This window comes from Physeter macrocephalus, chromosome 2 (genome assembly GCF_002837175.3).
Source record: "Physeter macrocephalus isolate SW-GA chromosome 2, ASM283717v5, whole genome shotgun sequence".
Classification (NCBI taxonomy): domain Eukaryota; kingdom Metazoa; phylum Chordata; class Mammalia; order Artiodactyla; family Physeteridae; genus Physeter; species Physeter macrocephalus.
In genome coordinates this window covers 50,111,740-50,134,954 of record NC_041215.1, presented here as the reverse complement: position 1 = coordinate 50,134,954, position 23,215 = coordinate 50,111,740, and the positions used below count along the sequence as shown (strand labels likewise).

Genomic DNA, 23,215 nt, shown 5'->3' with positions numbered 1-23,215 from the left:
TTTTATAAAATGCATATCATCTGAAAAAAACCCATAAATATAATATTTCACTTGGGGGACGCTGGGTTTAGATGAGGCTAGATCTGGAGAAATAATTGTCCACCATGGCTTTGATGAGAGTGATTGCCAAAGCAACAATCCTGATTGACAACTGGGAGTCTTGCTTTTCTCAAATCTGTAATTCTAAAACATCTTGAGTGCAAATTTCTCTTCTGTTGAGAATAATCAGTCTTTCTCACATGGTCCATTTAATGAAAAGCTTAAATTAAAACATCTGATGAAAACTTCTTAGAGACAGCTCAAAATTTTTAGATTCTTGGGCACTGATCCTTACCAACATATTTTGACTTATTGACTCCAGACTCCTGCTTGGATAAACAGGATAGTTTACTTTATATTTCTAAACAGAGTAATCCTTCACTATTCCCAGAGTAAAAGACGTATAGTTAATGGGACATTCTATCTATACTTTAGGTCATTTTTCCCTTCTCTCTCTCTGTCTCTGTTTCTGTCTGTCTCTGTCTCTGTTCTCTCTCTCTCTCTCTCTCTCTCTCTCTCTCTCTATATATATATATATATATATTTTTTTTTTTTTTTTTAATCCTTGGATTCTGTAGCTAGAACCAAATCTGGGTGGGACAGCAAGAGCTCAGTATAGATCCTTCATTTCTGATGGTTATACAAAATCTGTCTTTAATAAAAATAGGATGATAAGATTAAATAAGAACAATCTCTTAGGAGATCAGAAAAATATTTCATGTAGTATGAAATGGATCTGCTCTCTGGTACCCCTATCTTTTGAGCTGTATCGTGATAGCGAGTTTTAAAATTCTTGCATAGAGACTGCAACTGACTCTTTACTTTTGCCTACTCATCTAATTCCTACCCATTCCTGTAAGCAGAGAATATCTTCTTAAAATTAAAACAAAACCTAGTTCTTTCATTGTCTAAAAGCTTTTAATGGCTACCTGTGTCACTAAAGAGAAGCTCAAGATGTATAATATGGCTTAGTGGGCCCTTCTTTACTCAGCCTCTGTCTGCTTTATAAACTCATTTCTTGTCATATCTTTTCTAACTATCAAATTATACAATCTTTTCTACAATCAAATTATTCTGAAATATTTGCTTCCTTGTAATTCTGTCATTTTTTTAACACTGTCTAGAATGGCCCCACCATACTGTCCGCACCCTGGAGGGGATTTTACCTAGTTAACTCCTACTCATAATGTTAGAATTGGCTCTTGTCTCATCTTCCCTAAGAAGGTCAGGCTGACACTCCAGGCTAAACTAGGCATTCTTATTTAGAATTCCGTTATTATAATTTACTACTCAAATATTTACTGATAGAAAGAATGTATAAAAAATTTAAATGTGTATCACTCTACTATACAGAATATAGAGACAAGATTCTTTTTATGTGCTAATGATAAGATCCTATTTGGTAAACTGGCAGTGACTTTAATGAAAGAATGGCTGTATTAGTATGATTTCTAGTAAAGATTACTTAATATTGAACATCTCAATATTAAACCTTTTCAGAAAAGGTTAATTTATTATGCATAAAAATTTCATACAATATGCCAGTTTATATTATAGTTATATACAAAAGTATCAGGTACTGATTTTTCCTAACTGATTGATTGCTCAAATCCTGATATCTCATGCAAGTATTATTGATATTATTCTGTTGTAATAGTCCATGAGACTTGACTCCCAATCTTCAGTACTAGAAGCAACTCAGCCAAGATGATGTTGAATTTTGAGGCTTGATCAATCATTTGTCTCCTACATAAGTCTGAAAACATTTTTAACAATAATTTAAACTTTCCCTGAAGATAAATGGCTGGATCAGTGAGGTGACCATTTATATATGAGTGTTATTTAGATACCTCAGTTTTTATTAAATGATATTAAAGCTAAAATATGTCTTTCTTTTTTATAATGATGTCTTTATTCATATTTCTGCTTTCATCTAATGTTCTAGATCCAGAATTAATTCATTTTGTTTTTAAATTGTGTGGGCTGTAATTGTGATTATTATTTATTAATAATTTAGGCAACTTATAGTTAGGTCTAAGAGATGTTTGTACTCATACCCAGTAGAGAGTGACACATAATAAGGTAGAAGCTAATAAAGCAAAGCACAGGTTTGCAAAATTCAGTCTTCTTTTTGGCTGTCATTTGCATTTCAATTTTCAGTAGGCTAAAAGAAAACTAACATGCCAGCATCCATATAAGGTAGAGTAAGATAGTATAAAAGATGTGATAAATAAGGGAATCAATCATTCATTCACTCAAAAAATATTTATTTGGCACCACTGTCTGCCAGGCACTATGAATTCCAGAGTGCTGTAGGCCATTTTATGTGGCATTGGCGAGGGAAGGTAGAAAGCAAGCAGTTGGCACTGAGTTGTTTTAGGGATAAGATTATTAAAATTTTTATCAGTCCATTACCCAGACTTTAAAGTTTTCAGTCCAGTCTATTGAGTCCTAACCATGCTGCTTAGATTATTGTTTGCTTTTATAATCTAGAGTAGAAGTGTCTAATGAGAGTCTTTAGTTTAAAGTTCTTAATATTTCACTTTCTAAGGATTCATTATTTTTTTGTAGGTTGGATATGCCAATGTGATTTTTTTGTATATTGATAACGTTTACTGATTACTTACAATGCACTAAGTACTAAGTGTTTTAGGAATAGTTCCTTGTTTCTCAGTAGAACAAACCAATGAAGTAGGCACTATTACCTTCCCCATTTGTTAAGTGGAGAAATGAAGTCATATTGGTAAATGAATTAAGCCATTTAAACTATGCTAGAAACTCATGGAAAGATGTGGGTTCAAGGCCAGGTCTGGCTCTGTCTCTACTATCTAAACATTTCATTAATGCAAATGCTATACTGCATTTCAGAATAAGTATCCTACTCCATCAGCAACCAAAAATGCCTGAATTCCAGGTGTGGCAAGGCTAATAACTGTTCTTCTTAAGCACACAAATATACTTAATTTTCCAAAAATGACCATGTGTTAGTCGAGGGAATATAAGTGGAAATAAATTTTTTCATTGTTAAGCTAATGTTTTTAAGATGTTAGTGTTCCCTTTTAAGTCCCATTTCTTTGGCTGAATAGTGACAGAAGCTCTAGGGTATGAAAGCCATAGGATACAACCCTGAACCACTGGTAACCTGAATCATTGCACTGGAGAAAGCTGATCCCTGACTGCTGCATGAGCAAGAAAAAAACATCTATCACAGTGAAGGCATTTATGGCTCTATTTAATTGTCACCAAGACTTAGTCTACCTTATACACCAAGAGTTTCCATTGACAGTAATTTCTAATTACCTATTTCTTAACATAATTCAACTTGAGAAATTATAATTTGTGGGGAGCCTATTCATTTCATCAGGTGATATAGATTTTCTCTTTATTTCGCTCTCTTTATATTTCATTACGGAGCCTAATCAATTTTCCATGAATTTTTTTCAAATGTTTTGTGAAATGAGGCAAAAAAGAAAATAGAAGAAAGAAAAAAAGAAGGGAGGGAGGGAGGAAGGAAGGAAGGGAGAAAAAAAGGAAAATAATTAAAGAGGGCTGGAAGAGGAAAGAGGGAAACATTGAAAACAATGATGCTCCACGGGTGTGTAATCGGGAAATGCAAGAAGTACTGTCGGTAAGTTAACCCCAACCCCTCTTCTTAGCCTCTGTCTACTATAGGGCCATAAAAGCTAAAAACTCCTTTACTCATGCTTCTTTGAAACTACTACTTCAGAAAGCAATGAATCATAAACAGGAAACTGCTAGGTTTTTCTGGGAAAGACTTTGCACTTTGGATGAAAGGGACAGATAAAGCTGTACTGCTACTTCTCCCTTCGTCTTTCTCTGTGCTGTAAATAGAATTGTGATATCTGGATTTGGGACAACTCTCCTTGTGACCATGACATGAAAAGACTGAAGAAAATCTAAGAAAGCCCTGGAGATGTCACACAAACACTACTTAGTTGCTGAGTGCATCCTAGCAGCCTCCTGCCTCAAGTCTTCTGTGGTGAGAAAAATAAATCCCTAATCTTTGGCTAATTTTTCTCTGGGATTTTGTTTCTTGCAGCTGAAAACCTTCATAAGTGATTCAGGAATATTAAAGGAAAGACTAACCCTGAGAGGGTAGAATTAAGAAGTGATTGGTTGAAAAGGTAAAGAACAGGAAAATGTCAGAGTTGAGTCTAAAGGTCTATAAGAATGGTGGCATGAAACAAACAGTAGGGATATTCTGGAGGGAGACAAGTCTGGAACATACTGATCTCAATGTGCATACAGGACTTCCAGGTGTAATAGGCAGATGCTCATAAATAACAATTTTCAAGTGTGTGAGTAGCTTGTAGCTTTTACTTGACAGTGAGAGCTGAGTCGTGGCAGTGGTTAAAAATCTTTAGGGATAGTAATTCAAAGGACAATGGGGAACATTCAGTGAGTGTAGACAAAAAGAAATTATTAGTAGAAATTAGTAATAGTATATAAAAAAATATATAAATATAGAAGTAAGGCAGAGCTCCAAGATGGTAGGTTGGCCAATAATATAAAATTAAGTAGATGGCTTCTAAGACAAACTATGAAAGTGTGTCTTCAAACTGATGTCTCTTTTCACATGCTGGCCTTCTCTTATAATATGGCTCTCTAGCCTGATCTTATGCTTAATTTTCCTTGGCCTCTCACACTTGTCACCATCCCAGGGCTTCACCTCAGTTACAAAAGTCTCAGCATTCTCTAAATTCATTATGTGAGTCAGAGCCATCCTACCAACTGTCCTTTTATTAATTTATTTATTTTTCCCTTTAGATTATCACTAGAAATCTTGTATTTTCTCTTTCCATTAGAGTCAATTTCTATACCACGTACAACAAAAAAGACAGATTACCAAATACAAAATTGGGCAAGACACTTGAATAAGCATTTCATAAAAGAAGATTCTGAGACAGCTAGTACACATTTGAAAGATCCTCAACCTCATCAATAGGCAGAGAAGTGCATATTAAAACTACAATGAATTATTATTACAAACTAATCAGATTTGCTATTGGTGAGAATGAAGAGCAACAGAAACTCATACATGCTAGTGGGAGTATATGACAAATTGATACAAACCTTTGGAAAGTTGGCATTGTTGATTAGGATTTAACATATACATACTTTATGTTCCAAGGATTCTAATTCTAGGTATATACTTAACAGAAATGGGTATGAAGGCATACCCAAAGAAATTTATAAGAATGTTCACAGTAGAATTTATTGTAATGGCCCTCAAATGGAAATGAAACCCAAATATCTATTCTGATTAGAATGGAAAAAAGTAAATTGTGATCTATTTCATATACTATAATAATATAGTGAAGTGAAAAGAAAAACAGGCAAAACTGCTACATACAATATGGATGAACCTCACAAATATAATAGCAAATAAGCAAGACACAAAAGAATATATGTTAATCCATTCATATACAGTTCAAAGATGGGCAAAGCTTATATATATTTTATATATATTATATATATTTATATATTATATATATATATTTTATATATATAGTTTTTATATATGGTTAGAAGTCAGGAGAGGAGGTAATAGGCAGTATTTGGGAGAGGGAGGATTCTGAGTGTTATAAATGTTCTAGAAGTTTGTTGATGTGGGTGATGGCTATAAGGGTTCAAAATAATTCATCAAGCCACTTATGATTTCTGCTTTTTTTGGTATACATGTATTTCTTTAATAATATATTTTTCAAAATTCCTATCCCCACTTCCCTTTCATATGAAGTTTCTACTTCAGAATCTACTCTTGTTGACTTTTATTAATCCATCATTTTTGGTTCCAACCATACTTCTGGAAACTTTTGTCTTTTTTATGTCACTTAGCCGTTCCTAACAGTGGCTCTTTTATGGCTTTTTTTTCCTCCTCGAATTTCCCAACTCTTTCTTGATTGACACCTTTAATTTTCTCTTTGTCTCTCTCTTCAGCTTTATCTTCATAGACCACCCAAGAGAGCTATGTAAGTCTACATTATAAAGAATTTTTCTAAATCTCCATTGAGAATGGAGGGGATTGTCTAGCAAGAGTATAAATGTCTATTAAAATAATCTTGATAATGGATAAATTGAAGTCTGCTAGATCACCATTTCACTCACATAGTATCCATCACTCCTGTGCAGTTACATTTATATGGAACTGCTCATTCCTACCTTCCTTTCTTTGACTGAAAACTCAATGAGAGTTTTACCTGGTAGGCACTTAACCATATTTTTTACGTGAAAGAAAGCGTGCAAAATACTGAGAGAATGGTTTTAGTAAGCAAAGTAGTTAAGAATAAGAATTACATATAACATACACTAAACAAGTTTATTTTGCTTTTTAATGGGAAATGAAAGAAAATGTTTATTTAGGCCACTTTCTATAACTTCATATTTGTTGAGGACAGTAGAAGGTGGGAGGGAACCACCATTTAACAGTAGAATGTATACAATCCAAGAGATATTTTATACTCTTCATAATCAACACTGCATTTATGAAGTGGGTCCTGTTATCCCAAATTAACAGTTTTGAAAACAGAAACTCAGAAAAGTCAAGTAACTAGCTTGCTTGAGATCATGTAAGAATTAAATGACCTAGCCAAGATATGAATTTTAGACTGAGTGATTCCAAAACCCATGATCTTTCTTCTTTACCATCCTGCCTCACTTCTATGAAGTTTAATGAGACATGCTTGTACACTAAGGCAATCAGGGACTTCTGATTACTTGTATAACATTTTAAAATATGATATTTTATTGGCCTCCCTTTATTTTGGTACTTAACATTTAATATCTAAATTAAGAAGACATTATCTTTATATCTTTCATAATGCACCACTTTCACAGTTATCCATCAAACCAGTTGGAAGTCTTGGTTGGAAATTCCTAGAGACTGCTGATAACAGAGCTAAATTTCTTTTCATTAGTTCCATTCATTAGCTTCAATAACAGTATATTAACTAGATATCACACAAATATTAATCCCATAACTTATTAATGTTCAGAGTATAATTCAGTTGTCACCTTTTAAAATACTTGATTTGATTGCTGAATCAAATAGAACTGTTATTTAAAGATTTTAAATACAAATTGTAACTGTTTAATGTTGTTCCTCTGATTTCTTTCTTTTTTCAGGCAAACAAATACTAAAAACACTTTCTTACAAGCACTTATATATAAAGAGTTACTCTTTCACAATAGTAAACTATGTAAGTGTTATTCAGTAGTATTGAGGGAAAATTGCTCGTTATAGGCAGTATAATGGCTTCCTAAAGTAAATTGGGTAAAACTCCATCTACTGATTAACTTTTATTCCCCATCTCCCCTTTTTCAGGTACATAGTGTTAATGAGCATGAATTATATATAGAATGAGTTATAGTATGACAAAGCACCAGAGTTGAGCTTCTAACAGTCCTAGTATATAGTTACTATCCTAAGTACTATCCTAAGTATTCCTGCTGACTTAGCAGATCTGTACCAATGACATCACTTACAGGAAGCTCACCTATACTGCTGATTAGAGGTAGACATTGGGAGAGCAGAAGCTAATAAGGAGGTAAGACCACAGAAGTGACAAAAAGAGGTTTAAATATAGATGCCTAAAGCAAAATATATTTTTAAGATATATTTAATATATTATATATGTCATATATCATATATATGTCATATATCATATATATGATATATATCTTACTGTTTTTTTAAACTCTTTAAATAATTTTACACAGACACAAACAAAGGTATTTTACTAGAAGTGCAGTTGAATACTCCTATAGAGTGATGTTCTGGACAAGGGGCAAAGGAGGAAATGACGTACATACCTTTGCTTGTCCGGCTTTTGTGATGGCAGGCATATTAAAGAGCTGGCCAGTATAAAAATGCAGACCACTGAACAGGATCACTGCAATAGAGTCACCTTCATTCTCAATTACTTCAAGGATATCCTCTAATCTCAGTGTTTCTTCCCCCTAAAGTCACGTTAGGCACAAGTTACATTATATCCACAATAGCAAATTTGTCCCTTTACATTTCCCAATCTAAAATTCACCTTGAGATCTTTCCTAACATAAGAAAAATCAAAGATAATTTTTTTCAGAATAATAATTTTCAAAAATCGGGCAAGAGCATGTATTTGAATATCTTTTTGTTATTAAGAAATGATAATAAAATAGTAAAAAAGAAGTTTATAAAGTATCTTTGCAAAACCCTACTGCTTGATTTTATTCTTCAGTTTTTCACTTAATCTTTACTATTTACATACTTATAGATTGTTTCCTTCTTATTCCCATCAAATAAAATACCAGAAAGTACAGGATGTCTATAATATATTAAATGTCAAGGCAAATTTCTTGGAAACTAGTATTTTACTTATCAATCTGATATCATTTTTTCCAGGAAAAAAAGGCACGTATACATCATTCATCTGAGTGTAACTTAACCAATATTTTCTATTAGTTTAAGAGTAAAATCTCCTCCACACCAATCTAAAGATCAAGATCCAAACTTGAAGAAAATATCAATAAAACTCGATATTATCAAAGTTACGTTTCCCCCACAACTCCCCACCTAAGACTAATGATCAGTGACTTTCTGAAAATTGTGAATGGATTTAGATTTGGTCTTATAAACAACTTGAGTGAAAATAACTCACCTAGATACACATAGTCTATTTGTATCCTGATAATTCTCATCTATTTATGAAGTCTTCATGAATTTTCTACAGTGCTAAATCTGACATGATTATGAAGTCAAAGCATCATTAACTACATTAATATGTGGGAAAAACTCATTAAGGCATTAATGAATTTTCCTTCAATTATTTTTAATTTTTGGTAACTTACTATCTGCCAGTTACTGTATCCCACATTAGGCATATATAATATGTATCACAAATATAATAATACTCTAATTTCTGCTAATAGTCTGAGATTTGTTTACAAAATGATAATCTATAAAAATAGGATTGACAATGAAATCTTTGAATTATTAAGTGATGCATACTTTATACATAAAGAAAAGGATTTCAGTGATTCTAAGAAAAAATTCAGAGTAAAATTAATAATATCATAACCCCAAACTCTTTTTTTCCCTTAGAGGAAGCTAATGCAGTTTGTCCACCATAATTTCAAAAACAAAGTAAGGAAAGTGTTATATATACTAATACTTTATTTCTTTAAAGAATCATTGTTAAGCAAATAAAAATATATTTTTCAGTGATAGATATGGTTCTCTCTCATGTTGACGTGCTCTAATCCAGTAATGCTAAAGAGTAGTCCCCAAATTATGATTAACTCATACAGCTCTACAACACTTGTCACTTTTATTATTTTCTTAAATATTGAGTATATTTCCCTGTGCTATACAGTAGGTCTTGTTGGTTATCTACCTTATATATAGTAGTGTGTGTGTTAACCCCAAACTCCTAATTTATCCCTCCCCTCCGCCCTGTCCCCCCACCTTTCCCCACTGGTAACTGTAAGTTTGTTCCCTATTTCATTTTATTTATTTATTTATTTGGCTGCATTGGGTCCTGGTTGCAGCACGTGGGATCCTCGTTGTGGCATGAAGGGTCTATCGTTATGGAGCGCGGGCTTCTCTCTAGTTGGCGGCGGGTGGGCTTAGTTGCCCTGCAGCATGTGGGATCCTAGTTCCCTGACCAGGGAGCGAACCCATGTCCCCTGCATTGGAAAGCAGATTCTAAACCACTGGACCACAAGGGAAGTCCCCACTTGTCACTTTTAAAGTAAAAACTTGTGATATATTAGTGGCTATGCTCATTTTTGCTGGAAATAAGCAATTTATATATAACATATCAAAGCAGATGTTGTTCCAAAGCTGTGAGAACTTTCTATTCCATTAATTTATTGCATGTTAGCAAATAGAAGTGAATATAGTAGACCTTTAGTTTCTCAAATTAGTTCTGGGTTGAAAGAAATAAATGTTCAAACACTGGTTTAACAGCCTGCGAGCATCGTACATATGTGAAACCTAAAATTTATTCTGTGTGGATCTCTTGGTGCCAAAATTACACAAGATGCAGGGTTTATAGGTCAAAACATGTACAACTTAGCCTTATATCTTTATTAATGTAAAGTTCACAGTATTTTAGACCTTGAACATATGGTCAAGCCTGACTAGGTATTTCCTTTGTTGTCTGTTTAAATATAAAGGAATCTCAGAGATAAAGTAACTATCAGAAAGTCACATACCCAGTATGTTGGTGGGTCTGGGATTTCCCTGGGGAGTAATAGCGAGGTTCTAAGCCTAGTTTTTTTCTGCTACACCACATCCCTTTCTATTCCCCAGGCCAAGCTCAGAGGAAAATATTTGATCCTTAGATTAAGAGGGGCATAAAAGATAAGCATCATTCAATTTCATCAAGTATCACTAATTTTTATCATGATTTCAATGGCACCCACAGGCAATGGCATTTAAAATTGAAAATGATGTATGCAACTTGTCATCTCCTCCCATCCCATTGAAGAATATGGCAGACTCCAGTGGTATTAGTAGGAAAATAGTTTGCTTGTAATAGCCCTTGAAAAATTAAAATAAATACACTTCTGAGTTAATTCTCTATTTTAAGCAAAATGACCTAACAGTAACAGAGTAAAGGCCTTTTATACTTTCTTGAAACTTCCATTAAAGTAATGAAGATAATAAACTTTTGAAGAAAATAAAGAAAAACAATCAATACTAAATAGAAGAATGATGAATATTTATTTATCTTTCTCATATACCTCTCTTGGCTTTATAAGCCGCATACTTTTCTCAATGTTAAGTCCATGAAGTTGAAGCTGTGACTCAATAGCATACTGGAAAAGAAAGATTTATTAAATCAAGTCCAGTGTACAGAAGTACCTTGAAATAACTCAGAAAAAAATAATAAAATACCAATGAAAGCATATTATTATATTAAATTCAAGGTCAAGGTTAAAAGTGACTAAACAGAATATATCAGAGAAGAATTGCTTAACATAATTTACATGCAACAGTCTGAACATTCTTTGAAACACAAAATATTAGAAATGGATGGAAATGTAGGGGTCATCTAGACTTTAGGAGTACAAGAGATTTTTAGAATAAGATATTAAATCATCTACTGCAAGTCAAAACAGAGTTTACAAAATAACCAAAGTGAGCATTGGGGACTTGCTAGGCTCCAACAGAGAGTACAGAAATGGCTTGTCCTACAAAGAGTAAGCTAGTGAAAGAAAAGGACATCAAGAAGTTCCCTTCATTGAGAGCCCAAGATATAAATGGGAATGAGAAATTTTAGGAACCCTGAAGTTTTTCAAGATAGGAGTTTGATCCTTTTTAGTAAGATCATGGTTATTAATTTGCATTAATTAAGTGCCTTAAAATTACAAGGTGTGGGCTAGAATACTTAGAAAAGACAGAAATCAAGTTTCTCCAACACTAAAACTGAAATACAGCACTAAAACTGCAATATACTTTAATCTGTGTCTGTGTGTGGAACAATCATATTTCTTACCAACTGTGATTCCTGAAAAAGTAGCATGATTTTTTTTCTTGAACCACAAGAAATTCTTTTAGTCCTTAATACATTTTTTAAATTATAAAGCACCAATAATTATGCTAGTGTGCTATGAAAACACATGGACAAATAAATGTTTATATTCCTACTTTATGTACCTAAAAGGTTAAGTACTGGTATATGTATCGATTTAATTTCATAAAATAAAACAGCAACAAGAATTAATAAAACATTTATAACTGCACTTGATTTAGACCAGCGGTTTGCTCAATGTCTTTAAAAAGACTAATAAATCAATGTTCCCATTCAATTCTTTCCTCCTTTAACACGTTTTTCTTGAGCAAAAGAAATAAAGCTACAATCTATAAAAAAATGCATAAATCAAAAGCATTTGACAGATCTTTTTATTATAAGGTTACTTGGAAAAGACTAGTGAATAAACATTCAAGTCAGGCAAATGATATGCTCCTTTAGGAAGAGTAGAAAGACTATAAATATAATTTGAAGAATCCTTACATGATCTGAAGGGAAGGCTTTAGCTTCTAGGAGAATTTTATACCGTTTGGGTGTAGGCTTGAAAAACGATAACTGCAATGAAATGGATTTATTGAGAAATGCGTTAATGCACAACTTACACATTTGTTCATTTTATACCACACTTTCATTTTATAATCTCCAGCATTTTAAAGGCATTAATTAATTACACAGCTAGATGTCTGTCAAAGGTACCTTCTCCGATTAGCCTTGTTTCCAGTAAATACTAAAATGGAAGAAGATACTTGCTCATTATGCTTATCAATAGGAAAGCAAATTTGGGAGAAAATGTGAATCAGATAAAAACGCATTCTCAAACTTTACTTAAATGTTAATTGAAAAATTAACTTCCCAATGCGTTTAATGGCAATTTCTCTGAGACAAATATCATGTTCTGTGTATATTTTATTTATATTGATTTATCTAGCACTGCAGATTTGGTTTCTAGTACATAAGATTTCTACAGTTTTATGATTTTATGAAATCTAATTTTAGGTCCAACTAAAAGTACCTTTGCCCTAATGAAACATTTGGCATTTCTAGAGACACCAGGGAGAAGTAGCTCATGTGTTCAGTGAGGCCTTTTCATTTCTCCACACAGTTCCTGGAGAAGCAATACTGACTGACAGTAAATAACAATGAGGATGATTACTACTGTTAATTGGATGTTGACCACTGGCCAGGGTGCTAAAGTAATTTTCACATATTATCATGTTTCCCATGTACGAGGTAGGTATTATCATCCTCATTTTTACAGAGGAAAAAATTAAAATTTAGAAATGACAAAACCCTTGTCCAAAGTCAAACAGGTATTAAGTAGCCTAGCTGGGAGCCAAGCCAGAGGTGTCTGAACTGAAAACTATGCTGTTACCATCATAGTTAACATACTCCACAAGTACTTTCTTTCAGGCATATTTAATAATCATGTCTATATCTTATAAAAATAAAATATCAATATCTTAACTGTGCATCTTTGTCCTGTAGACATGTTTTCAAAATCTCACTTAAAAATGAAATACAAATTTTTCATAGCATCAAACAATTACTATAGGTACCATATTTCAAATCAATAATATATTTGACATTCTAAGGCATACACATTATTAAGTTCTTAGGATGTAAGAAACACCTAAACACAGTGACTCATTTAAGGTACTAGGTCCTTTTTCTCTAATTTAGTTTTATTTTCTAATTATTTTTTAATCTACTCCCCCCAAAGTAGTCTACAAAGACATACTAATCCATAGTCCCACCCTGCCCAGCATATTGGAAAACTGTCTTTCTGAAAAGCTCACTGTTTGCTACCATTTGTACATCATTGTTTTGTGTATGTGCAGCAGTTTTGCTTTTTACCCACTGTGACTCTTATTCCTTATGTTCTGAGATAAGAGCTATTCATTATTCTAAAGCTCTTTGCAAGAGTCAACTCTCCCATGGTTACGAAGAAGCCATTCTATCATGGTCCAGCATTTCCTGGTAGAAATGAAAATAACCTCACAACTTATTTTTAAATAAGTAAACCTCCAAATGCTCATGGATTAAAGGTTGAAAAATGTCAGATTCTGTAAACAGTGTATACTAAACATTGGTGGAAAAGGAAGCTTACCAATAGAAGATGTAAATTAACAGTCAAACCATTCATTAGGGCTATTTCTTTCTCATTGGCTCCTGCAGAATAAATATATCATAATTTAGATTTTTCTATTACTTCTAAGAGTACCTAGAAAAACAAACTATCACTCCTTCATCCTTAATTTTTTTAGAGATAAGGACACATTTGATGTGTCATCACAAAGAAATGGAAGTTTTCCCACTTGACTCATTTTATCAAACGATAGCTGGACTCATATGCACATAGCTAGCTAAAAATTATATTTCCTTTTTGACATAGTAAATAATAATAACATAATAGTGAAGCATTTGCTAAACTAAAAATGATTTATACTATCATCAGCTAGGTTGCCAAATTCCCACAGAGCACATTTTTGTGGTAAGTGTATCTCCAAAAGGAATCTAAAAAGAAATGAAAGCCCATCACATTTTTAAAGCTGGTTGTTTCTAACATCAAATTAAAATGCACCTTTAATAAAAGAAGGCAATGTTGCTAAACGTAATTCACTGTTATTACAGTGAGTTATACAATACTGTAGTTCATAAGACAAAAGAGCTAGGAGCAAAGTACAAAGACCTAAATAGCTCTGGGGTTTATTTATACACACTGATATAAGATAATACAGATATGTATTGTCTGATGAAGAAAACACACAAAATTAAGATATCCACTACACAATCATAATCTGATCTAATTCCTGTTAACAAGGGTTTTGCCACTGGAAACAGACCCATAGACAAAGCATACATTGACTACTTAAGAACTCAGAGTGCAATAACAAAGATAATAATACTTTCCCTATTTTTAGTTCTTATGTTGTCTCTTAAAGGCAATTAGACCTGTTTAATAGGAATAATTTCTCTTTACTATCACTGCGAAAAATGGGCTGTGAGCTTTAATGTTTGTAAGGCTGTACTAGGTGTTAGAGAAAATGCATCATACGAGTCTTGCACTTTGTATCCAATGAGATACCTCTGATAGAGTCCCATTTTTACTAAAAGAATAGACAGTGAGTAGAATAATTAATCTAATTAATAGATAGATTTTAGGTTAAGTTCACTTGAGGGGAAGCCACTGGAAATAAGTGTATAACTTAGGAATTTATATTTCAACATAGCCATTTAAGGAAAGGCCTGTGTCTTCATTTAGTCAAGAAAAACTTTTTTGGTGCATTTGATGGATGGATTTCCCTATTTGAATGCAAGGTTGGTAAGTAAATGGTGGCTGTTAAGAGATGTATCTCTGGTCATTGTAAGGTGAATAGTGTCTCAAGTCAAGGGACAGTAACGACAACCTCATTCTGCATCCCTAGCACTAAGTAAAATGTCTCAAACATACTAGAAAGCTTAATTTGTATACAGGGGCATATGTCTTCTCCTACGGTATAAAAGTCTTTTTGAAATATGGTGAAAGAAATGCTGCAAGCTTTATTTTATTTGTTTCTTTGCATTATAGTATGAATTTTTACTGTTATTTCTAAAACAAAACATTATCTATTATATCAATCTTATATAACCTTTAACTCCCTGTTAGCTCTTTACACACATCTTTTCTGAACACTATTCATTTTAATAAAAAATATTCTGGCAGGGAGCATGGAAGGAGAAAAGGAAGGAAAAATAATACATTTGGCCCTCCTTATCTGTGGATATGAAACCTGCAGATATGGAGGATGGACTGTATTCATGGCACGACTCACTTTATATTAGGGACTTGAGCATCCTCCTATTTTGGTATCTGTGGGGGAGCCACGCCCCAAACATACTGAGAAAGCAGAATTAGTAGAAAGAAAAGCATTTGAAAGAATGTGGTGGGAAGAAAACAAAAGAGGAGAAAGTTCATAAATTTTATCACAAGATGAAAACAAAGAAATGGAAGAGGCAGGAAGGGAGGGAGACTTTCTATACAAGGTCAGGCATTCCATTTTTGCTTAATGATTACCTTCTGATTAAAATAATTATTCATTCCTCAGGAATGTTAGTCCTTCAAATAATAGTGTTCATTTTGGATCACCTAAAATTTTTCTTGCATGGAATGTGATGAACCACAAGTGCTAGGCTGAATTAATCTAGACATACACGTGGCCTTTCCTCCCCTCACTCTCAATGGCATGCTAACATTGGATCAATTCTTTGTAAATAATCCCTCACTGACTTGAATAATTTGTCTGCCCGCAAAAATTATCCCACCTTGGCACACTTTAAATTCAATCAGTCTCTTCACAAAATGCCCTCCTCACCTGCTAACGAACTTTGTCAAGGAGAGGTTCAGTGTACTTAACGTGTGCGTGCGTACCTATGTATATCTAAGTATGGTGCAAATATTAATGTTGCAGAACATTAACAGAAATGTTTATTCCAAATATGACCTAAAGGCACTAAAGAATCAAGCGTTGTTAACATGCAAGGGCCACCAGTCAGACTGATTTTTAGCCTATTTTCCAAAGGAAATTTATCTAATTGACCTATCTCTTTTGTTCCAATATGTATTTCTGAAATCAACATTTGTTGTTTTAAGATATTTCCATATTATCAGCATTCCATAAGACAAAAATCTTTTTTTTAAAGCAAGCTGAAATTATTTCACGTTGCTTTTCTTTGTACCTTTTCTTTCTCCCAAGAACTTCTTGTGAAATAATGTTGAAACATCAAGAACTACAAGTATGAGCTGTAATTCCCTGTGCTATACAATATATCCTTGTTGCTTATCTATTTTATGCCTAGTAGTTTGTAACTCCCCTAATTTGCTCCTCCCCCTTCCCTCTCCCCTTTGGCAACCATTTGTTTTCTACATCCGTAACTCTGTTTCTGTTTTGCATATACCTTCTTTTGTATTATTTTTTAGATTCCACATAGGTGATATCATACAGTATTTGTCTTTCCCTGTATGACTTCTTTCAGTAAGCATAATATGCTCTCGGTCCATCCACGCCCCTGCAAATGGCATTATTTCATTCTTCTTTTTGGCTAATATTCCATTATATATATATACCACATCTTCTTTATCCATTCATCTGACTGAAATTCAATAAAAAATAAAAATAAAAGAAAACTACAAGTATTGGGGGCAAATTAAAATTTAATTTAAAAAAATTTTAAATTTAAATTTAAAAATTTTTAATTTTAAAATTTAATTTAAAAAAACCTTGGAGGCCAAGGTTTTTTTAAAAACTTTATGAAAACTTACTAGGATTTGAAAGAGTCTTTATTTTAGAAGATCATATAAAACTCACTGCAGTAAATGTAAAAATTTGAATTACTTCATCTGAGATGGGTGTGAGCCAGGGTTCTCATTTGAAGAGTGCTTTCTTGCTTGCTTATTTATTGAACATAACTTTTTGTTTACCAGAAGGTGAAAGTTATGTACAAGCACTGCCTTCTTATCTCAATGCCTGGCATGCTAACGTTTATTGAGCCCTTATTATGTGCCAACACTGCTAATGTAACTTGTATTATCTTCACAGTAACTTGATAAGGTATCTACTTTGATTTCTATATTTATCAATAAGGAAACTGATGTGCACAGAAATGAACTAACTCGCTTAAGGTCTCACAGATAGGAAGTAGGAGACAAAATCTTACCCTCTCTTAGGAAAAAATATTAATTGAAATCTTTGTTCAAGGTAACATTTGGAAGTGTTGTCTACATTATCCACTCCCTGTAAGTCAAATATAGGAAGCCCATGTTCATTACCAACATCCCTCTGCATCTTTCTAATCTTCATTTAATTTCAAATATTTTGCAAAGTGAGGTCAACAGGGTTCCAGGCTGCTTAGTGTTGGATAAGAAGGTTAATGATGGATCTCATAACTGCCATACGATGTTCTGTATATTTTATTAAGCTGATGAAATGTTAATTGTGGATTTTGTTGTAAGGTTTGTAGTTAGACTAAGTCCGAGAACTTTCCACTCTATTTTTCAAATAGCAAATTCCTATGGCCTTAGAGGTGGCTAGTGTGTGGCTGAGGATTTCTGACTTTGGAGAGAGCTCCCAGGGATTATTGCTTCTCTGAGGGTCAACCACAAGTTTCATAAAGCAAATTTATGTTCACATTACAACATTTTTATAAGCCGAAATGTATGTATCTAGCCCTTTGTGATGTTTATGTACCCAGGGAGAAGTAGGCTTAATAATAATACTAATAATATTCTTCAGCAATTCTATTCTAGCATCTTGATAATATGACATTAACTATAAGGGAAAGTTATTCCATGTTTTGCAGAATTGTTAGCTCCATATAAAATGTTTTATTAATGGTTTCTCTTCTCATCTGAAATGGAAATTCTTTTCTATGTCTATGAATAAATAGGGTTGCTCACTGTCTCTTCCTCTTCTCTATCCACTCTATCAATTTGTACACATAATAATTTTTATTATACTCCTGTTACTTCTTTTTGAGAAATGTTATGGCAAAATACAGGTTGTGGTTTTAAGAACCTGGAAGATTCAGTCATAGTCCAAAATATACAACTTGTCTGTTTGTTCATGACACATTTAGACAGCCCACAAGTAGCAAAAATCAATTTGACTTCTGCTGTCTTCTGTAATTACCACATAATTTTAAAATTTATTTTGTGATTTATACAATATCTACTTCCAAAGAGGATTTTAGGTTTCTTGTATTACATGTGAGAAAGAATGATTTTTTAAAATTGCAACAGAATACTATATATGTGGATGAGAAACAAATTAGGAGCTATTAAATGTTTCTGCTACTTCAAACTCTACCACATTTTCTCAGAACTTACTAGTAACCAAGGCAAAAGGGAACCTGCATGGGATTTGCAGCAAAGAAAATAAACATGAACAAACACACAGTACCTTCTAAAAGAATCAGTTCCTACTAACTCGAACAAAGTGAACTCATTCATTTTTCAACTTAAATTAAGAACCGTTTCTTGGACTAATATATACAATTTTAAAAGTAAAGAAATTTGGGGATAGATAATAGCTACTGAATTTTTTTTAAAAAAAGCTTTTAAAATATTGCTCATAATATACTTTTGCAGATACTGTTAACAAAAAAAAAAGTAGAAATATTTCTCCTCATACAACATAAATTGTAGAGAACAAAATAAACATTTAATAAACTAATCATTAAACTAAAGATTTAGTTTAATGCACTGACAATATTTCAAATAAAATATGACAATGCATTTGTCATATTAAGGCTTGAAACTTTGAGAATATATATATACTGTATATATATATAAAATAATACATATACTGTTTATTGAGTTTCATATGTACAAATGTGACTGCCCATTTCAAGACATAATTGTTATTTTTATATCCCATATAATTAGGATCAAATGACTGTAATTTAATTTATACAACATTCAAGGACAAAAATCACAGAAAACATAATGAAGTTTGTCCCATACGTTACAGCTTTGTATGGTACTTCAAAGACACACAAAAATCCCTAAAGCTAGAACTGATAAATATTCTTTAAACATTTTTAGTAAGCTCAATCTTCTTACTTATCTAAATAAATCTGAATATTTAGTTGTTGTTGTTGTTGTTTAATTTCCTTAGTAATCATAATGAGAGGTGGGCTGGTTTGAAATTTCAGTGATCATTCTGACATATGTGTATTTTCTGGGCAACAAAACACATGTACATTTAATAAGTTGCAATAGAGCTATAAACTTTTAAACGATCAAAGGAAATCTTTTTGCAGGTTTTATGGGCTTCATAAATAAATCTCACTAAATGATAGCCTTACCACTTCCCTGGCCTGTATATAAACATCTGAACTCCTCTTTAGAGGATGATAGATACTAATCACAAAATAATAGGATTAGAATGCAATTTATGTTCTGAAAGCAAATCTAGCAAAGAAAAAAACAGTCCACATCTAAGGAAAACATATATGCTCAGGTCAAATTAATGCAGGATTTTTTTCAGTTTTTTAAAAAATTTACATGTTAGGTATTTGATTGAATATAATAGGCATCTAAACAATGAACATAAATGAAAGCATTGTCAAACAACTAATTAATACACCTGTAAATGTAGTCCAGGATTGTTCAGGTGGGAATTCCCTCCATGAGAATATACACTCCTCTGGATAATGCTGGCAGTCTGATCAAATGCTCTGTGCTCCCAAGATCCTGACTGGTTTGGCAGGCAATGCTATGTTTTCACCTTTACCCACCCTGGCTGACAAGGTTCTGGCCTTGAGTTTGAGCCCCAAGCATCCAGGGCTCTGCAGATTCGCCCTGGGGCTTCTTGTGAGAGTCCTGGAATCAGGCCCTACACACTCCTGGCTCCATGCACTACCCCCCAGATATTGTGCTTCCAGCTTTCAACTGCTTCTTTCTTCAGCAATTGCTATATTTCTGGTCAGTAGGGATTTATATTTAATTTTTTTTAGTGTTGCTATATGTTTGTTAATCTAAATTTTTTTCTATCATTTCTCTGTTTTTGGAATAGAAGGGAGCATTTTCAGTTTGTACTTAATGTGTTATCTTAAACTAGAAGCCAATCTTCTGATCCTATAATATAACCATATAAAACAGAAATGTGTGTAGTGTAATGATTACTCAGTAGTAACTAGCAGCAAACAGAGCTTGTTGCTTTTGCTTGCAACCCTTCGATGGAGTGTTTGTTTTTTTTTAACTTGCTGAATGGAACAGGTTACACATTCATATAGTTCATAAACTAAAAACAGGTTTTCCTTAAAGTCTGGTAGTTTGGGGTGTGTTAAGCACCCGCTGTGTTCCCCGCTGTGCATGTGGTGGGGTTTGTCATGCTATGAAAACCCATGTCAGAACCTTCAGGTTGCCCAAATATTGCATAGAAGACTTTTCCAGTCTCCTGCCTAGACACTGGGAGCTAAGTTAGCATAGAGGTGGATAAACATTTATTTAACTCTGTTTTCACCAGGGAATATGTTATGGACTGAACTGTGTCCTCCCTGCCTTTACCAGTGAGATTTTAGTCTAATAGAGAATTCTAAGGACTAATTTTTAGTTGACTGAATACCTAAACTTGGGCAGTAGTCCTGCAACCTGGGCTGGGCCATCTAGGCCTGGTTCTCTACCATGTTGAGGCTTTCTGCGAAGCCAGCCACTTTGGGCAGGAGTAAAATGCAAAGTTTTTTACTGAGGATCTGGTTTGGGGAGGTTGCTTGGGGCAGAAGACTATATTTATGCTGGGGTGACTCCCAGAAATACGTAAGAAGAAGCTAGAAAAACAGTGTCCCTAAATTCTTTGTAGTATGTTTGCAAACTGCCTTAGATTGTTTTGACTATAATAAGTTTGAATCTCTCCTTGCTAAACACAGTACAAAAGCTTGAGGTTTCCTCTCCCTCTTGCAGCCAGTACAGAGGATGTAAATGGTGGCTGAAGACTGAGTAAGCTTCACCTGATTGGTGTGGGTGCTTGTCTCTTGTCAAATGTGTCCCTAAACTTCCTTCTCCTCGCAGGCAACCCCCCAACCAAACATCTAAGATAGGAAGTGCTCCTTTCTTCCTCTTCTCCCTACATGGGGTTACCAGCAAAGCCAATACAACCACTACTTAGATAGAGTAATGACTTCTGCAAATTCAAGGGTGTTCCTTCTCCCAACCTCTCCTCTTTCCTTCCCTTACAAACCCTCTGCCCTAGACAACATCCTCCCCACCACACACCCCCTCAGAGGATCTCTGCTTACCCTTCTAGTGTGGTCTGGTAATATCACCACCTTGAATGTGAATTGCTATCCTTATTGCCCCTATTCAAGAAGAGCCAGCTGGCATGTTGTCAGGAAGCACTATTTAAAATGTGAATTGTTACAGAGCAAATGAATACTGTATAAGAACATTAAAACAGAGAGATTTCTAGTTGTGGCCTTTTCTTTTCCACTTACGGAAGTTTCTTTCATATTTCTTGTAAAGCAGATTTAGTGGTGCTGAACTCTTCTAGCTTTTGCTTATTTGTGAAACTCTTCATCTCTCCTTCAAATTTGAATGATAGTCTTGCCAGGTAGAGTATTCTTGGTCGTAGGTTTGTGTTTTTTTTTTCACCACTTTATTTATTTTTTAAATAAATTTATTCTTTATTTTTTTTAAATTTATTTATTTATTTATTTATTTTTGGGTGTGTTGGGTCTTCGTTTCTGTGCGAGGGCTTTCTCTAGTTGCGGCGAGTGGGGGCTACTCTTCATCGTGGTGCGCGGGCCTCTCACTGTTGCGGCCTCTCTTGTTGCGGAGCACAGGCTCCAAATGCTCAGGCTCAGTAGTTGTGGCTCACGGGCCTAGTTGCTCCGCGGCATGTGGGATCTTCCCAGACCAGGGCTCAAACCCCTGTCCCCTGCATTGGCAGGCAGATTCTCAACCACTGCGCCACCAGGGAAGCCCTTCACCACTTTATGTGATGCCACTCCCTTGTGGCCTTGCAGAGTTCCTGCTGAAAAGTCAGCTGACTGTTTTATGGGAGTTCTCTTGTATGTAATTACTTGCTTTTCCCTTGTTGCTTTTAAGATTTTCTCTTTCTCTTTATTTTTTGACATTTTAATTACAATGTGTCTTGGTGTGGACCTCTTTGGTTTGATCTTATCTCTGTGATTTCTGGAACTGGATGTCTGTTTTCTTTCCCAGGTTAGGGAGGTTTTCAGCTATTATCACTTCAAATAACTTCTCTGCCCCTTTCTTCTCCTTCTGGGACCCCTATAATGTGAATGATAGTACACTTGATATTGTCCCAGGGGTCTCTTAAACTGTCCTTATTTTTCAACTCTTTACTCTTTTCTCTGCTTGGTGGAGTGATTTACACTACTCTGTCTTCCAGTTCACTGACACGTTCCTCTGTATCATCTAATTTACTGTTGATTCCATCTAGTGTATTTTTATTTCAGTTATTGTATTCTTCAGGTCTGTTTGGTTCTTCTTTATATTTTCTAACTCTTTAACTCCTCACTGTTTTCGTCCATTCTCCCTAATTCATTGAGCATTTTTATAATCACTACCTTGATTTTTTTATCAAGTAGATTACTTATCAACACTTTGCTTAGTTCTTCTTCAGTTTTATGTTGTTATTTGTTTGGAACATATTCCTCTGTCACCTCACTTTGCCTAATTCTCTGTGTTTATTTGTATGTTTTAGGGAAGTTTGTTACATTTCCTGATCTTAAAGAAGAGGCTCTATATAGGAAACTTACTATGGGGCCCAGAAGCACACTCGTCTCTGGTCACCAGAGCTATATTTTTTGTTTGTTTAATACCTTAAATTTCATATAAGATTTTAGGCAATGCTGAATAATCAACCCAATTAAACATATAACTTTTTTTGAAATGTTAACACATTTACCATCTAAAACTATCTTGAATAGTTTTACCAAGAGTAGATAGAATTCACTTTAAGGAATACATTATATACCAAAAAACAGCATCAACTGTATTATTTTCAACAGTACTCAGCCTAATTTTAAAAGATCACCATGAGTTAAGTTGAAATGAACCAAAACATATTGATGTTTTAGACCTTTAGCATGTTAAGGTTAATGTTTATTTTACCATATAATAAAACCTTAGA

At 33.8% G+C, this 23,215-nt stretch overlaps 1 protein-coding gene across 1 annotated transcript in view; it reads right to left on the bottom strand.

The window, feature by feature from the left end:
- The window catches only part of KYNU (kynureninase), a 101,280-nt gene that overhangs the window by 45,652 nt on the left and 32,413 nt on the right, over nt 1-23,215 (bottom strand). The window contains exons 5-8 of the mRNA XM_007121695.2: nt 13,690-13,751; nt 12,066-12,137; nt 10,792-10,866; nt 7,873-8,019 (exon numbers count right to left, since the gene is read on the bottom strand). Coding sequence (XP_007121757.2) covers nt 7,873-8,019; nt 10,792-10,866; nt 12,066-12,137; nt 13,690-13,751 — 356 coding nt within the window. The remainder of the gene's footprint in view (nt 1-7,872; nt 8,020-10,791; nt 10,867-12,065; nt 12,138-13,689; nt 13,752-23,215) is intronic.